This window comes from Callithrix jacchus, chromosome 15 (assembly GCF_049354715.1).
Source record: "Callithrix jacchus isolate 240 chromosome 15, calJac240_pri, whole genome shotgun sequence".
Lineage (NCBI taxonomy): Eukaryota > Metazoa > Chordata > Mammalia > Primates > Cebidae > Callithrix > Callithrix jacchus.
Window position 1 is genome coordinate 32,178,106 of NC_133516.1, and position 15,820 is coordinate 32,193,925.

Sequence of the window (15,820 nt, forward strand, 5' to 3'; positions counted from 1 at the left end):
GAGGTGGCCTTCCAGCTGGCTTCAGGCAGCCCTGTCACATCCTCCATCTGTCCCCGGGGTGCTTCCTGGGACTCGAGTTCCTCAGCTTGAATCCCAGATGGTTCCCATCGCCATCTGGATAAAGGCTCCACTCCCCAGCTAGCCTTAGAGACCCTTACAATCCGGCCTGTCCACCCAGCACCCTCCCTCTCCTTCCTTCTACGACCTTGCGTCTCTGAACACACTTGTTTCTCTGCCTTCCCAACTCTTATGTATCCTCTGAGGCCACCTCGGGTAGCCCCTCTCCTCTCTAAGGCCCGTCCTCACGACGCCTGCCCTCTGTGGCACTCCGGTTACCCGGTGGAGAGTTGCTACTTCAGAGTTCACCGAGGTGGAAAGCGCCCCTGACTCCAAATCAGGACTTAGCGCGACGCCCACGCGGCCGCTTCTAGTGGCCGGTGCCCCTCCTCACAGGGCCCTCGCAACACTCCCGCCGGCCCCCGCCCCGCTCCTGTCAGCACGCGACAGCCGCGTCGGCCCTGGAGAACGCATGCGCGGGCGCCGGCGGCAGTTTCCCAGCGACCCCGAGGCTAGCGCGTGGACACAGGTCCTAGCGGGCTGGCGAGAGCGCGCACTGGGGGAGGGGGGCGTGTGCAAGGAAGGGGGGCGCGGGAGCGCATGCGCAGCGGCAGGCGGCGGCGCGAGCCCAGCTGGGAGATGGCGGCGGCGGCGGCGGCGCCGAGAGTGTGAGCACCGCCCGGGAGCCGCCGGCCCGGGCGCAGCGCGACCCCGAGCCCGCCCACCATGGGCAACGAGGCCAGCCTGGAAGGTGGCGCTGGCGACGGGCCGCTGCCGCCTGGAGGCGCCGGCCCCAGCCCGGGCCCCGGCCCGGGCCCCGGCCCCGGCGCAGGGAAGCCGCCTTCAGCACCAGCCGGCGGCGGACAGCTCCCCGCGGCGGGAGCAGCGCGGGGGACCGCGGGACCACCAGTCCCTGACCCCGGCCCCGGCCCAGGCCCGGGCAGGTAAGCGCGTATCTCGGCGCCCGGGGGGGCGGTGAGCTGCAGCCTGAGGCTGGGGCCCGGGCCGAGTATCCTACGATCTAGTGTGGACAACGAGGTTCGACGTCCCACCGCACTTTGAACCCTGCCGGATTGGCGTGAACTGGGTGGTCGCGGAAAGCGGCCCTTCCTTTCCAGCTGCCCCGCCTTGGCGTGGCAGGATGACAAGCGCAGGGTCAATCGGGGCCTGCAGACCGTGACTCCGTCACGAACCCCAAATTCGCTTCTCCCCAACGCTGGGGCCTGACCGCTCAGGAGGGGCTTATGTAACCTTAGCCTGGTCCCTCCGCACAGGGGAGCAATGGGATGGAAAACGTCCTCCCTTAAGGCTGGTGTCTGCATGTGTCCGTTGTGCCGGGCCGAGGAAAGAGCACAATGGGAGTGGCTGTCAGGGAAGATAAGCGTCACTGCGAGGAACAGAGAGATGAAAATAGTTGAACCATGAACTTGGTCTTGGGCTTTCCTTGGGCATTTGGTGGCTGTAATCACCTTTGGGGGAAAGGAAAATTGCCCACTGGACACCAAGAGGTGCTTATTTAGGCCCAACAATATTAATAGGATCGTGTGCTTTCACCAAGATTTAGGGAAGCATTTTGGGGTGAAGCAAAAATGCTATTGAGTTATCCAACACCAGATAGGTTCTTGTTACCTTATGATTTAGATCAAACCAGTGGAAAAGCTGAACCCCATATAGAATGCTTTAAACAGAACATATCTGATTAAATACTGTGAAACCAGTTTGTTTTAAATGTGTGCCAACCCAGGTCCTGCAAAAACAATCAAGTGGTAGCAAAGGCTGTAAGGGAATGCCAATATATAGTAAGTCAGTAGACTTAGACTTTTTCCTTATAGACTCAGGAAAACCACTAAGAGATGACAGGATAAAATGGAAGGCATTATCTTTGTGCCAAATAGGCTTGGAGAGTAGGAAAACCCTCAGGGGGTTGGAGGAGGGTGCTTCCAGCTCCATGTGAATCTGCTGATATAATGTTGCCCTGGTTTTATACATTAAAATGTATGTGTGGGGACACATAAACTGTGAGGATGCATAATTTTTTATCCTTTGGCTGCCTGATTGTGCCTCTCATGTGTTTATTTCCTCAGAAGTCATTTCTTAGACAACTAATAGTAATGAAAGGCTCTTAGTAGCTTGAAACCTGCGCCAGACAGGTCAGCCTGTGAGCATCCTTTTTAGAGGTGGGATTTGTCCATTTTATATTAGCTATTATAGTAATGCAGTTGGATAGCACACAGCTCTTAGCAATGCAAACACTGTCCGTTTTGCTGCGTGTTGAGTTGCTGTTTGGGTTTTAGCTTGAGGGAGGCTCACCCAGGCTTTAGTGTTCTCCTTCCAAGGGAAAGCTTCTGAAACTGAATGGAAAAACACCTTGTTATTGAGAGTTCTCTATATGGGGAATTTGTCATTTCTCTTCTGATAACCAAACAGGCTGCTCTGATTGTATTTTATCAGATGTTGCAGAGCCAATCTGTCAGGAAAGACCTGGGCAGCTCAGAGGGACCAGAAAGAGGCTAGTGTCTATTGCTCACATGCCTTTTTAGTGTTTCATTTCTACTTCATCCGTACATTCTGCTGCATGGCAGACCCATGAACTGCTGTGGGTAAGGGGAACCACAGACCTGGTGGATTTAGTAGTCACACAGTCTCCTACCTGACCGTCGGCAAGGCTCATACCTGGGCCTGTGGTGCTGAGGTCCTGTGACTATCAGGCTCAGGAAGTGAGCCGGTTATTTGTCCCCAAAGCTCAGGACTAGAGACCCTTTGGAGGTGGGATTTACTTCTCTAGCTGATATTCAGCTTATCATAGCACCTCAGCTGACAGCACCTCCATGGTTTATCTCTTCTACAGCATCACAGTGCCTTCTACTTCCTCTTACTAGAGCGTCTGTCTGTCTCAGGTACCTGATGCCAAATTTAGCATGTTCTGTTCTAAGATGCTGCTGAACAGATTGGCCCATTGATGGGGAAAAAGCCCTGTGGATGTGCTTCTGGGCATTCAGGAAAGAGCGTTAACACAGAGACATATTTGCTTTCAGCAAGATTTTGAATTTTAAAGCAGTCAGAAACCTCACAGAGGTGGGTAGAGGGCCAGGTAAAAGGGAGATGGAACTAAGGTTCTGGGGGAGTTAAATCCTAGCTCTTTTCTATTGCCATATTACCTTGTCATCGCAGGCTGAATTAGTCTTTTCATCCTCATACTGAGCTGACTTGGACTCTGTGAGGGGGTGGCTCCAGCATTTTCCGCTGAAGAGCCTGACTTGAAGTAGGGTAGCAGTGCCGCCACACCCATAGTGCTGCCTCTTAGCCCGTCAGGATGATGTGGACCTTTGGGCATTGAAAAGTCCCTCAAGGAAGGGCTCTCTGCTTCTGATGTCAGGGTGGCCATGTACAATTATATAATCTGTGCCTTTTCCAAGGAGTGCCAGTTTGGGAGAAAGCTAAACTCTATCTCTAAGTTGTGTTCCCTGGTGTAGGCTGCATCCTCTTAGAGGAAGGGGCATCATTCATTCATTAATTCATTTACTTATTTATGGATATATGCCTAATGTACAGTGGAACATACACATTGATGGGATTTTACCTATGCATACACCCATGACACACTACCAGATCAAGACAGAACTTTATCAGTACTCCAGAAAGTACTTTTTAAAATAAGTGCATGAAGGAGCCATGTAGACCAGTGGCAGCCTGTCTAGTTTACACCAGCTCTGTGGACTTGCACATGTTTTGATTTTTGCAAATTGATATCTAGTCAATCAACTAAGGTGTGTTTGTTAGCTATCAAAAGCAAGCACAGTTCTTGGCTTTGTGGTGGATATGGAAAGGATATAAAGTGCTTTCCTGTCCTTCAGCACCTCACAAACTGGTTGGTCAGATAGCTTTTGAAGAATCAAATAATGGAAGAACCGTAAGAGAGACACTGTGGGTAGCTCAGTATCTGAGAAATGTCAAATAGGCAGTGCTTATAGGGTTGTTAATTGGGAAGACTGGAGAGGCAGAGCTAGGCTTTAGGAGAGGTAGAGATACAAGCCATCCTGGAAAATGACTGAGTTAGGCGAGGTAGAGATAGAAATGGCATAAAGAGTGTGGTCTACACAGGCAGGGACAGTGAGCAGAGAATGAGGCTGAGTGCAGTGGGGTGGGGGAAAGCCAGGGCAAAGCCAAGAGAGGCCCTTCTCCCTCACTGCCCATCAGAATCCATAATCAATGCCAAAGTCACCTCTACTCACTTCTGGCACATATGCTAAGGAGACAGACACCCTGAGCCAAAGGTAGCTAGATATGGAAAACCTGGTTGTTTACTGGAAGGTGGGCAATGTTGCTCTGAGAACCATACCCAGAGTTCCTGTTTCAAAATGGATTTGTCAGGCATGGTATCTCTGGGATTAGCTAAACTTGTTACATTGTATCAGCCAAGTAAGCCTCTAGAAAAATCTGAGACTAACTCTATCCCAGGCTTGTAAAGATAGAATGAAAGGACCTAACTGCCAGGTCTGGAAATAATGCTCCTTTATCACTTAGAGATCTTCTTTGTCCCCAGTGGCTGGATCTCACTGAGGGTATGTCATGGGGTCTAAATTGAAGTGATCTTACATCTGAATGGTGATGATGTCAAAATTTTGCCCAAAGGGCAAAGCAGGGTACTTTTGATAATATAGATGTTCCCAGCATCATGAAGACTAATAAGGTGCTATTGATTTAAAAAAATGTAAAAATGTAATGGAGAGATTATGAGGAGAAATGCTATCTTTTGTTCATTATTTATTTATTTATTTTGAGATGAAGTCTCGCTCTGTTGCCCAGGCTGGACTGCAGTGGTGCCATCTTGGCTCACTGCAACCTCTGCCTCCCGGGTTCAAGCGATTCTCCTGCCTCAGTCTCCCAAGTAGCTGGGATTACAGGTGCTCACCACCATTCTTGGCTCATTTTTGTATTTTTAATAGAGATGGCATTTCACCATGTTGGCCACACTGGTCTTGAACTCCTGACCTAGGTGATCTGCCTGCCTTGGCCTCCCAAAGTGCTGGGATTACAGGTGTGAGCCACTGTACCTGGCTGAGAAATGCTATCTTAAAAACTTTTTATTATGGAAAATTTCAAACATACATGAAAGTAGAGGAAATGGTCTAATGAACTTTTTTTGTTCCCATTGCTTAGCCACTGCCATCATCAACTTACGGCCAATTGAGTTTAATTTATCTCTTCTATCCCACCCGCTACAGAAGCAAATTCCAGGCATCCCAACATTTCATCATCAGTATTTCAGTTTGTATTTCCAATAAATAAGGGTTTTACATGAACATAACCACAGGCCCACAGCCACATCTAAACAGGATAATCATCTCTTCTTAAACTCAGCAAATATCCAGTCAAGATTCCATTTTTCTGATTGTCTTATGAATTTACTTTTACAATTGGTTCGAATTGTGATCTAAACAGGGTCTACACATTGAATCTGTCTGATGCATCTCTCTAGTTTCTTTATATATTTTCTTTCCTTTTTTCTCCTTGCAGTGTATTATTAGAGAACTGTGTCATTTGTCCTGTGGTTTCTCATATTCGGGTTTATGCTGATTGCATCCCTGTGGTATCATTTAAGATGTTCCTCTGTCCCATATTTTTCTTGCAAACTGGGAATTCTATCTAGAAGCTAATCAGATTCAAATTTTATTCTTTGGGCCTAGAAATTCTAGCTTTTTAAAAAAGGGTTTCTTGAAGGCTTCACACGTGGAGAGGCTGAGAATTCACTGAAAGCAGAGCCAGGCTTTGGGCTAATTGGGAGCCAAAGAACAGTGCAGTGGACCACTTTTCTGTTCCTTTTCTAAAGCTCTCATTCCTCTGAGTCAGTTTGGTTCTGAGTTTAAGAAACCAAAGCTTTCAGAGGAAAGCTTTTTTCTGAAAGCTTTTTTTTTTTCCCCCCAGAAAGGTCATGACTTTCACCCCAGTTTAGGGGAGTCCTCCCTGCATATGTGAATAGGAGGCTGCTGCTAGGATTTGGGGGCTTTAATAAATCTTTTCCCTTCTCATAGGTCCTGTATTTATGAATGGGGCCCTTTTCTCTTGCTAGTTGTGGGGGTGTGGAGGGCCAGACCAACTTTGTGTGGGCTATGTGAGGGGAACCTGTTGTGCCTGTGGGCCATGTGCAGTAAGTTGGGGCTAACTGTGAAGGTAGGTTGGCAACACTGTGATAGTAGTTAGAACTACCATTACTGAATGACTGCCTTGTCACAGACATTCTGCTGGGTGTTTTATTTCTTATTCTACCTGCTTGGTCATTCAGCTTCTGCAGGCCCTGCCTACCCTGGCTTTACGTATTTTTCCTGCCTGGGGCTAACTTATTAAATGGTAAAATGGTGGCTAAGCCCTGCATGCCCACAGCAAGGGCTGACTGTCACTTTGGGACATGAGGCCCTCTGGGTAAGCTGGGACTTGGTGGACAATCTAGCTGTGGGGACTCCTGCCCAGTCCTTTCATTTGGTGCCAGGAGCATGTCATGCTGGTATTGATCCTGCATTTGTAGAACTTGCCCAGGCTCCTTTTCTGGAGGGACCTCTGCCATCTCTGTTCACTAGTACAGTGGTTGAAGCTTTGGAGTGAATTGGGACACTGGCCCGTGGGCTCCTGCCTGTGGTAGGGGTGATAGAATTTTGGTGTCTCACTCTCTGTGGTTTCTTCCCTACAGATTGGGCCTCTAGTGCATGTCTATTGTCCCCTGGCATTCTCTTTGCTCCTTTGTCTTATACTTTAGGTTCTGGTCAGCTCTGCTGTGGAATAGGATACTCCCTGACTCATCTGTGCTGTGCCTTGGGCTCTCAGGCTGGCCACAGGGCTGCTCTCATCTCTCTTTCCTATTATTTGTCTTTATGGGCACATAGGGTTCTGAAGAGAGCTTTGCTCTAGCAGAGACCTGTTACCTGGTGCCCCTACTTCTTTCTAACAAGAGGGTCACATGGAAGCAGATTTGAAGCCTCCAGGGAACTCTAGATCACCCTAGGATCAGACCAAATCTTGAATGGCCTAGAGAGGCCAGGCTTCCCCTGAAGTGGGTGGGGCTGCTCTCAGGGCCAAAGGTGAAGAAGAGATTTTCCCTGAGGGGAAATAGAAGGGATGGGGATGGCTTTTGGGTCTTGGTCCCAAACACTGAGGAGATCGAAGAACCTCAGCAGCAAGGAGCACCCCACCCAGTCCTATCTGGGACTGCCCCCTGTATTCAGAGGAGCTCTAGCTCTTCAGTGCCACTGGTTTGCGTGGGAGCCAAATCTCCCAAAGATGCTGGAAGAACCATTAAGGCATTTGGGTACTTGGAAGAAAGGGTAGGTGAGGAAATTTCCCAGTAGTGACACTATTACATTTGTGTTTGCAGGCAGGTAACAAGGGTCACTCGCACTTAAATATTTTTTAAAATTAAATACTTATTTAGATTGACAATTATGCATTGCATATTTATTATATACAGCCTGATGTTTTGAAATATTTACATATGATGACATTATGGAATGGCTAAATCAAGTGAAGTAACATGGTCATCACTTAACATACTTACCATTTTTTTGTGGTGAGAATGCTTAAATCTATTAGCAGTGATTTAAAAGAATGCAATACATTGGTGTTAACTATAGTCACCATGTGGTACTACAAAAAGTAGATTTTTTTTTTGGAGTGGGGGACAAAGTCTCACTCTGTTGCCCAGGCTGCTGGAGTGCAGTGGCACGATTTCGACTCACTACAACCTCTGCCTCTTGGGATCAAGTGATTCTCATGTCTCAGCCTCCCGAGTAACTAAAATTACAGGCATGTGCCACTATGCCCAACTAATTTTTTGCTGGCATTTTAGTCGAGACCAGGTTTCACCGTGTTAGCCAGGCTTGTGTTGAACTCCTGGCCTCAAGTGATCTGTCTGCCTCAGCCTCCCAAAGTGCTGAGACTGCAGGCATAAGCCAGCCATCATGCCCAGACTAGATCTCTTGAATTTATTCCTCTTATTTAACTGAAACATTTCATCAACCTTCCCTTCTACCTCCTACCCTGTCACCTACACTTATTTGGTTATGGGAGTGCTTGTGGGGATTTTTACAGTTAGATTCTACAGAGAAGTAGCAAAAATTTTAAGTGAAATTTTATCCATGTATTCAGGAAACTCTGCTGAATATCTGTTGGATACCTATCCCTGGGTGAAATCTAAGGAATAAAAGAAGGAGCACAAAATAGGCTCTGCCCTAAAGGGGCCCATGGTGTGGGGAGAAATAACTCTTGTCCAGATCTTTAGCCTCAATTTTGTCTTCCTTAAATTAGAGTTTGCTCCTGCCTTCTCTTTGTCTTAAAGAGTTAAGGGAAATGAGAGTATGATTAGAAGGGGTTGCATTATTTCATGTTCTAAAATAGTAGAGCATATATTTGTATGGTATTTTACAGCTTACAAAACACATTCATAACATTCACTTATTCTGTTGGGAAGCTCCAAAGGCCTAAGAGGAGTGATGTAGAAGAACAGCCAGCTAGCAGACTTTGCAAACCAAAATGCCGAATGCTGTGAACTGTCACTTCCCCGCCTCCTCCTCTGTGAAGATGGGAGATTTAGCAAGATGATGGGAAAGGCTTTGAGGAGTGGGAAAGGGTCAGAAAGTAGGACATTTGAGCAAAGGGCAAAGTACAATGATGTGGAGGAAGAGCAATAGTGGAAGCATCCTGGCTGGGTGTCAGAAATTCAGGTTTTAATCAATCCTGACATTGCCCAAACTTGGCTATGTACATTGGGTATGTCCCTGGTTTTTTAATCTGTGAAATGAGAGATTTAACTAGATGATCTCCACAGTTCCTTCCAGCTCCGACAGATAATTTCTGTGAGATGTGTAAAAAGGAAGGGTGATGCTTCCCATTGTTCTACAGCCCCATTGAGCATGGAAAACAAGGTCATAAATCAAAAGTACATTGTGCACTTTTTGGTTTACTTTGTAGCAGCTCTAAATGAAGAGCCCTTACTCTTCTATTGTGTGGCAGAGATTTTTCAGAATGGAGGAGATGACTGTACACTCAAGCCTGGAGCCAGGAGAGAAGGACTGGCTGGCAACCCGTCTCTGGGTTGCTTCTGGTAGGCAGGGGTTCTTGAAAAGCGGATGGCCTCCTTGTGCTGGGTTAGTTGGCCAGCCAGCAAGTCTCCTACCCAGACTTGGAGAGCCTGCTGCAGGCTCCCTATTCCCAGCTATGCTCGGCTGCTTATCTCCTGAATGTTGTTCCACCCACTTCCTGAAGGCACACTGGCAACTGCCATGAGCTCCATGATTTCCATGGGAGCTGGGGTTGGCAAATGCTTTGTGATGGGAAAGGGTGGGGCATGGGAAGGGCTAGCCTGAAAGGGTCTTTAGATCTGCAGACTCCAGTTAGGCAGAATCCTTCATTTGTAGAATGAAGAGACAGATGTGGTGCTCTCTGCAGCTTTTGCCGCTCTGTGGGTTCTGTGGGTTCAGGCCAGATCTCTTCCAATGTCGAAGTCTGGTATGTGAGGCTGCTTCCTTCAAGAGTGTGGTTTGGCTTCAGCAGGTTATATGTTTGCTCTGATATCCTTTTATTTTGAGCATTGCATCCAACCCCCAACAAATGCCAGAATGTCTGCTGTCATATTCGGTATGGGCTGGAGCTCTGCCTTGGTGTGAATACCTGAGATCAGCAGCCTTTGGTTCTTCTCAGGCAGATGACTCAACTGCTGGAGTTCTTTTTTCCTATTTGTCCGAAACGGGTTTTCTTTCTTTTTTTTTTTTAGTGAATATACAGTTTATTTAACATTCAAACTTCATTAAGACATGTGCAATATGGCAATTTTACTGGGGATTAAACCCTACCTAGGATGATTGCTTGCTGGGGCTTAACAACAGGGTGCAGTTCACACTTAGCACTAATTAAATACTTTATTGAATAAATACAATGCTGGCTGCCGCCGCCACCACTGCCACCATTGTGCCAGCCCCTTGGGTCTCTGTGAGGCCGGGTGACGCTCCAGAATGGGAGACAAGCCAATTTGGGAGCAGATTGGATTCAGCTTCATTCAACATTATTACCAGTTATTTGATAATGATAGAACCCAACTAGACGCAATTTACATTGACGCGTCATGCCTTACGTGGGAAGGACAACAGTTCCAGGGGAAAGCTGCCATTGTGGAGAAGTTGTCTAGCCTTCCATTCCAGAAAATCCAGCACAGCAACACGGCACAGGACCATCAGCCCACACCAGATAGCTGTATCATCAGCATGATTGTGGGCCAGCTTAAGGCAGATGAAGACCCCATCATGGGGTTCCACCAGATGTTCCTATTAAAGAACATCAGCGATGCTTGGGTTTGCACCAATGACATGTTCAGGCTCGCCCTGCACAACTTCGGCTGACCTTCAGGCACTCACGCTGTTTCCTCCTCCCTCCTCTTCCCAATACCATTACCACTCCTCCAGATGCTCCAAATATCATGCACAAATGAGCAGGGCTGCGGCGGGAGTGGGCGCAGTGCGCTGCTGCCACCAAGGTGTTGTGCATGATGTTTGGACGCTAGACTAGTTGCATCTGACAGGAGAAGTTTGTGTTGTACCAGCGCATGCTTTGGAAAGACTTAAGTAATGCAAAAGGTTGTCCTTTTTTTAAAATCTACTGAGAAGTTGCTCTAGTAACCCAAAGACGTGAAGGAGAAAGCAGCTGCCTCACCGCCCAGAAGTTGATTTGTTCAGATGTTTCAATGCCTCATGAAACAATAAAACCACATAAATTTTCTTAACAGTTTTAAAAAATAATAATAAAATAAAATAAAAATAAATACAATGCCAAACAAAATGCAGTCAAATGCTTTCTAAAAAAATTTTAAAGGCCTTTCTACTCAGGCTAATGACAAACACAATAAAGGCAGATATGCTAGTTTAACATAATTGGCTGATTTTATATAGCACTTATATCTTTTAGTCCATAGTATATTATTAAATGATAGAGAACATCTAATACAACTATTTCTACAGAACTAAGAAATAAATTTCTAAGAAAGAAAGATTTTACAGACCCCATCTTTTATACCCACCCCAACAGTCTAACTCTAAAGAGGATAAAGCCAATGACTTTCCTCACAAGAGCTCATAACTAATGTCGCTTTGCTATCAAAATCTGTATTTCTGATCCATTATGAGCATTGAGACAAGATTCAAATATTCCCAAAGAAAGAAGCACAATGCACGTTGTGATTGCCTATTCAACAACAGCGAGCACTGCATCCAAAACTCTCATCCCAGGAATTAAATCAGATCAGCCACATTCACGGGCATCTTGTCCACTGTAGTATTGTAGAAAGTCTCAGTGAATCCTCTTGTCTTCTTCGGTAATAAAGTTTATAGCCACACCTTTCCTCCAAAATCGACCCCCTCTGCCAGTTCTGTCAATATAGTTTTCACGATTGGTAGGTAGATCATAATTTATAACCAAAGACACTTGTTGCACACCTATCCCGTGGGCCAACAAGTCAGTAGTTATCAGAACACGGCTTGACCCTGATCGGAATTCCCTCATGATAACATGTCTCTCCTTCTGGTCCATGTCACCATGCAGAGCAGAAACTGTGAAGTCTCTGGCATGCATTTTCTCAGTCAGCCAGTCCACCTTGCGCCTTGTATTGAGAAAAATAGCAGTCTGGTTATGGTCAGTGTCTCATACAAGTCACAAAGTGTATCCAACTTCCATTCCTCTCTCTCAACATTAATATAAAACTGTTTGATTCCTTCAAGGGTCAGTTCTTCCTTTTTCACCGGAATTTGAATTGGATCTCTCATGAATTTTTTGGTCACTTCCAACACGCCATTTGGCATTGTGGCAGAAAGCAACACAACCTGAATACTTGTATTTAGTTTTTGGAAAATCTCCTAGATTTGATCCTTAAACCCACAACTCAACATTTCATCTGCTGCATCCAAAACAAATATTATGATCCATTTTGGAGAAAGAGATCTTCTGTTTAACATATCGAACACTCCCAGGTATACCAACAACAATATGTGGTGCTTCAGCCTGCAGTTTTTGCATTTCATTTCGAACATTTGTTCCACCAATGCAGGCATGGCAAGTTGCTCCCGTATAGTCTCCAAGTGCCAGAATTACCTTTTGGATCTGTTGAGCCAGTTCTCTGGTGGGGGTCAATACTAGTGCTTGGGTCTCCTTGAACTCAATCTCCAACTGTTGCAGGATGGAAATAGCAAATGTGGCTGTCTTGCCAGTACCTGACTGAGCTTGAGCAATCACATCATACCCTTTAATACAGGGAATAATCGCTCTCTGCTGAATAGCGGAAGGCTTCTCAAAACCGTAAGCATAGATGCCCCGAAAAAGAGACTCCTTGAAATTCATATCATCAGAGTTATTAACAATCTCATTCCAGTTGCTCTTGATGACACCATTGAGGTCCATTCCCTCTGGGCTGCCATGTTCTCTGCTGTTATCCTGAAACGGGTTTTCTTACACCTCCTATCTACTGGTCCTGGCTCTGCCCTCCAGCACTGCTGACTTATTTTTGCTCACAAGTTTAGCAAGTGCTCACTGTGCCTGCTATGTGCCAGGGCTGAGGGCCCTGCACTTACCTCCTCAATCCTGGTTTTCTTCTCTGGACTTCACTTCTCCAGCTCCTGTGGGTGCGATGGGACTCTGAGACCCTTGCCAGCCTGGACTGCCCTGCCCAAGGCTGTCAGTATCCTAAAAGGATAGGGAGGCCTCAGAGAACAGGGCCCAGAGCTCAGCATGTCACCTGGACTATGAGTGACATAGTCTGAAGGACGTGGGATCTTCCTTCTCGCAGCATGAGAACACCCTTCCTACACCTTTATGAGAGCTTTTGGGCAGCTACTCCCACACTTACCCAGCCTCATGCTGGGCATCTTCACACGAAGTCTGGTGCCTTCCATCCTGGACTTGCACAGCCCAAGTGTGAATATGTGGGGGCCTGCGTGAGTCTTTGCTATGTTTTCTCTGGCTATACTTAGAGATCCTTTCCAACCTAGTGAGACTCTTTTGGAACCTGACTCTCTCTGTTCCACAAACTGAGGGTAATAACTAAGACAGTGTGCTTATTTCAGGAACCATGCTGTGAGAACTTCTCCCCTTCCTAGGGCCCTGAGAGCCCACTTTCCAAACCCCTGCATCTGACCTGGAGTAGGATGACCAGTGTTGGATGCTCAAGACCAAGGCCTTGCCAGCTCAGGTTTGGAGTGATGATGGCTGAGTAGTGGGAGTAGCTGCCCAAGAGCTCTCACAGTGTAGGAAGGGTGTTCTCATGCTCCAAGAGGAAGGCCCGTCGTCCTTCAGACCATGTCACTCATAGTTCAGGTGACATGACAGCTAGGGTTATATTGGAGAGGCAATCACCCCTTGCATCCTAGCATGGCAGCCTCTGTGCTCTGCAGAGAAAACCCTTGTGCAGACTTGTCCTTTCCTGATCAGCCATGTTAAGCTGGCCTCACTTTGGGGTGCACTGGCCTTTGGCTCTGTAGGGTAGGTATCTCCAGGAGCAGCAAGTGCTCTGCAGATGAAAATTTCCAACACACATAAAAGGAGAAATTAAAAAAAGGAGAAAGGATGGTATGCTGAAGTCCCTCCTATGAACCTACCACCTAGCTTCAACAGTGATTAGTATTTTGTCAACTTGTTTTATCTGTATTTCTCCACACTTTTTTTTTTTGCTGGAGGATTTTCATTCAAAATAGAAATATATAATTTTACTCATAATAGTTTAGGATGTACCTCTAGTAGTTAGAGGGTGCTTTACATTTAATTCAATGGCATTATCACAACCAACAGAGTGAACTTTAATTTCTTACTATAACCAAATACCGAGTCCATGTTTAATTTTTCTTTATTGTACCAAAAATGACATTTTATTTTATTTATCTTTTTTTAAGATGGAGTCTCGCTCTGTTGCCCAGGCTGGCGTGCAGTGGCGCCGTCTCAGCGCACTGAAACTTCTGCCTCATGGGTTCAAGCAATTCTCCCTGCCTCAGCCTCCCGAGCAGCTGGGACTACAGATGCCCACAACCACACCTGGCTAATTTTTGTATTTTTTTTTTTTAAGACAGGGTTTCATCAGTTGGCCAGGCTGGTCTTGAACTCCTGACCTCAAGTGATCCGCCTGCCTCAGCCTCCCAAAGTGCTGAGATTACAGGCATGAGCCACCATGCCCAGTCTAATTTTTGTATTTTTTACTAGAGACAGGGTTTCACCATGTTGGCCAGACTGGTCTTGAACTCCTGACCTCAGGTGATCCGCCCACCTCGGCTTCCCTGAGTGGTTACAGGTGTGAGTCACTGTGCCTGACCCCCAAAATTACATTTTAGTTTGTTCGAACAGTATTGAAACAAAGTCTACACATTGCATTTAGTTGATGTGTTCTCTAAATTTCTTTATTTTTTCTTTTCTTTTTTTTTTTTTTTGAGGCGGAGTTTTGCTCTTGTTGCCCAGGCTGGAGTGCAATGGTGTGATCTCAGCTCACTGCAACCTCCGCCCCCCAGGTTCAAGTGATTCTCCTGCCTCAGCCTCCTGAGTAGCTGGGATTACAGGCATGTGCCACCACACCCAGCTAATTTTGTATTTTTAGTAGACAGGGTTTTTCCATGTTGGTCAGGCTGGTCTCAAACTCCTGAGCTGAGGTGATATGCTTTCTTCGGTCTCTCAAAGTGCTGTGATTACAGGCGTGAGCCACTGCGCCTGGCCTGTGTTTTCTAAGTTTCTAACAGCGCCATTGCTCCTTTGGTTTTTAAATGCCACTTATTTGGTGAAGACATCAGGACATTTGTCCTAGACTATCTCTCATTTTGGTTTTGGCTAAGCACATCGTCATGATGTTATTTTACTTGCTTCCTAGTGTCTCCATGTTTTCTACAAACTGGTAGTTAGATTCAGATCAGAATAGATTCAATCTTTTTGGAAAGAACACTTCACTGATATTGTGTACTTCCTATTGCATCCCAGAAGGAGGAACTACATCTGTTTCCTTATCCCACATTAGTGATGAAAAGTTGATTCAAGCCTGGGTGCAGTGGCTCACCCCTGTAATCTCAGCACTTTGGGAAGCTGAGACAGGCAGATTGCTTGAGCCCAGGAGTTTGAGACTAGTCTGGGCAACATAGCGAGACCCCATCTCTACAAAAAAAAATACAAATAAATTAGCCAGGCTTGATGGCACATGTCTCTGGTCCCAGCTACTCAGGAGGCTGAGGTGGGAGGATGGATCCCTTGAAACCGCGAGGCCAAGGCTACAGTGAGCTGTAATCATGCCACTGTACTCTAGCTTGGGTCACAGAGTGAGACCCTGTTTCAGGAAAAAAAAAGATGGATTAGGGGATTCAAGTAGTATCAGTGATTAATCCATTATGAAGTCCTCATCAACTTTTGCCTGATGAATTTAGCATTCACTAATGATCCTTAGCTAGACTCATTATTTAATAAGAGACTGCAAAATTAGCTGAATTTCTTCTATAAAAATTATCTGTCAACTTTATTTTTCATGTACCAAACATTTATTAAACATTGCAGTCAATAGCAGGAACACAAGAAGGAAAAAGACACAGTTCTGTTCTCAAGATGCCCTCCAAACTGGGCTGACTCTCCATGCTTGTTGCTTCTTTCAGTGAGTTGCTTCTAAATAACAATGTAGGTATTTTTATTAACGATAATACTCATGAATGTAGTTTAAGACTTCCTCATGGTTATCTCTTTCCAGAGATCTAAAGTTCTGTGTTTTAGAGTTATTAGA

General features: G+C 46.1%; 1 protein-coding gene and 2 pseudogenes across 4 annotated transcripts in view; 2 read left to right on the top strand and 1 right to left on the bottom strand.

Annotated features, from left to right (window-relative positions):
- Nucleotides 1-673: 673 nt before the first annotated feature.
- The window catches only part of BSN (bassoon presynaptic cytomatrix protein), a 112,132-nt gene continuing 96,985 nt past the window's right edge, over nucleotides 674-15,820 (top strand). For all 4 annotated transcript variants that reach the window (XR_004734551.3, XR_004734552.3, XR_004734553.3 and 1 more), the window contains exon 1: nucleotides 674-1,001. Coding sequence is in view for 1 of the 4 variants with exons in the window: in XM_035275520.3 (XP_035131411.2) it covers nucleotides 784-1,001 (218 nt within the window). In the remaining 3 variants the exon portion in view is untranslated. The remainder of the gene's footprint in view (nucleotides 1,002-15,820) is intronic.
- On the top strand, nucleotides 10,012-10,568 carry LOC100396244 (nuclear transport factor 2 pseudogene; annotated as a pseudogene).
- On the bottom strand, nucleotides 11,220-11,943 carry LOC128929726 (eukaryotic initiation factor 4A-II pseudogene; annotated as a pseudogene).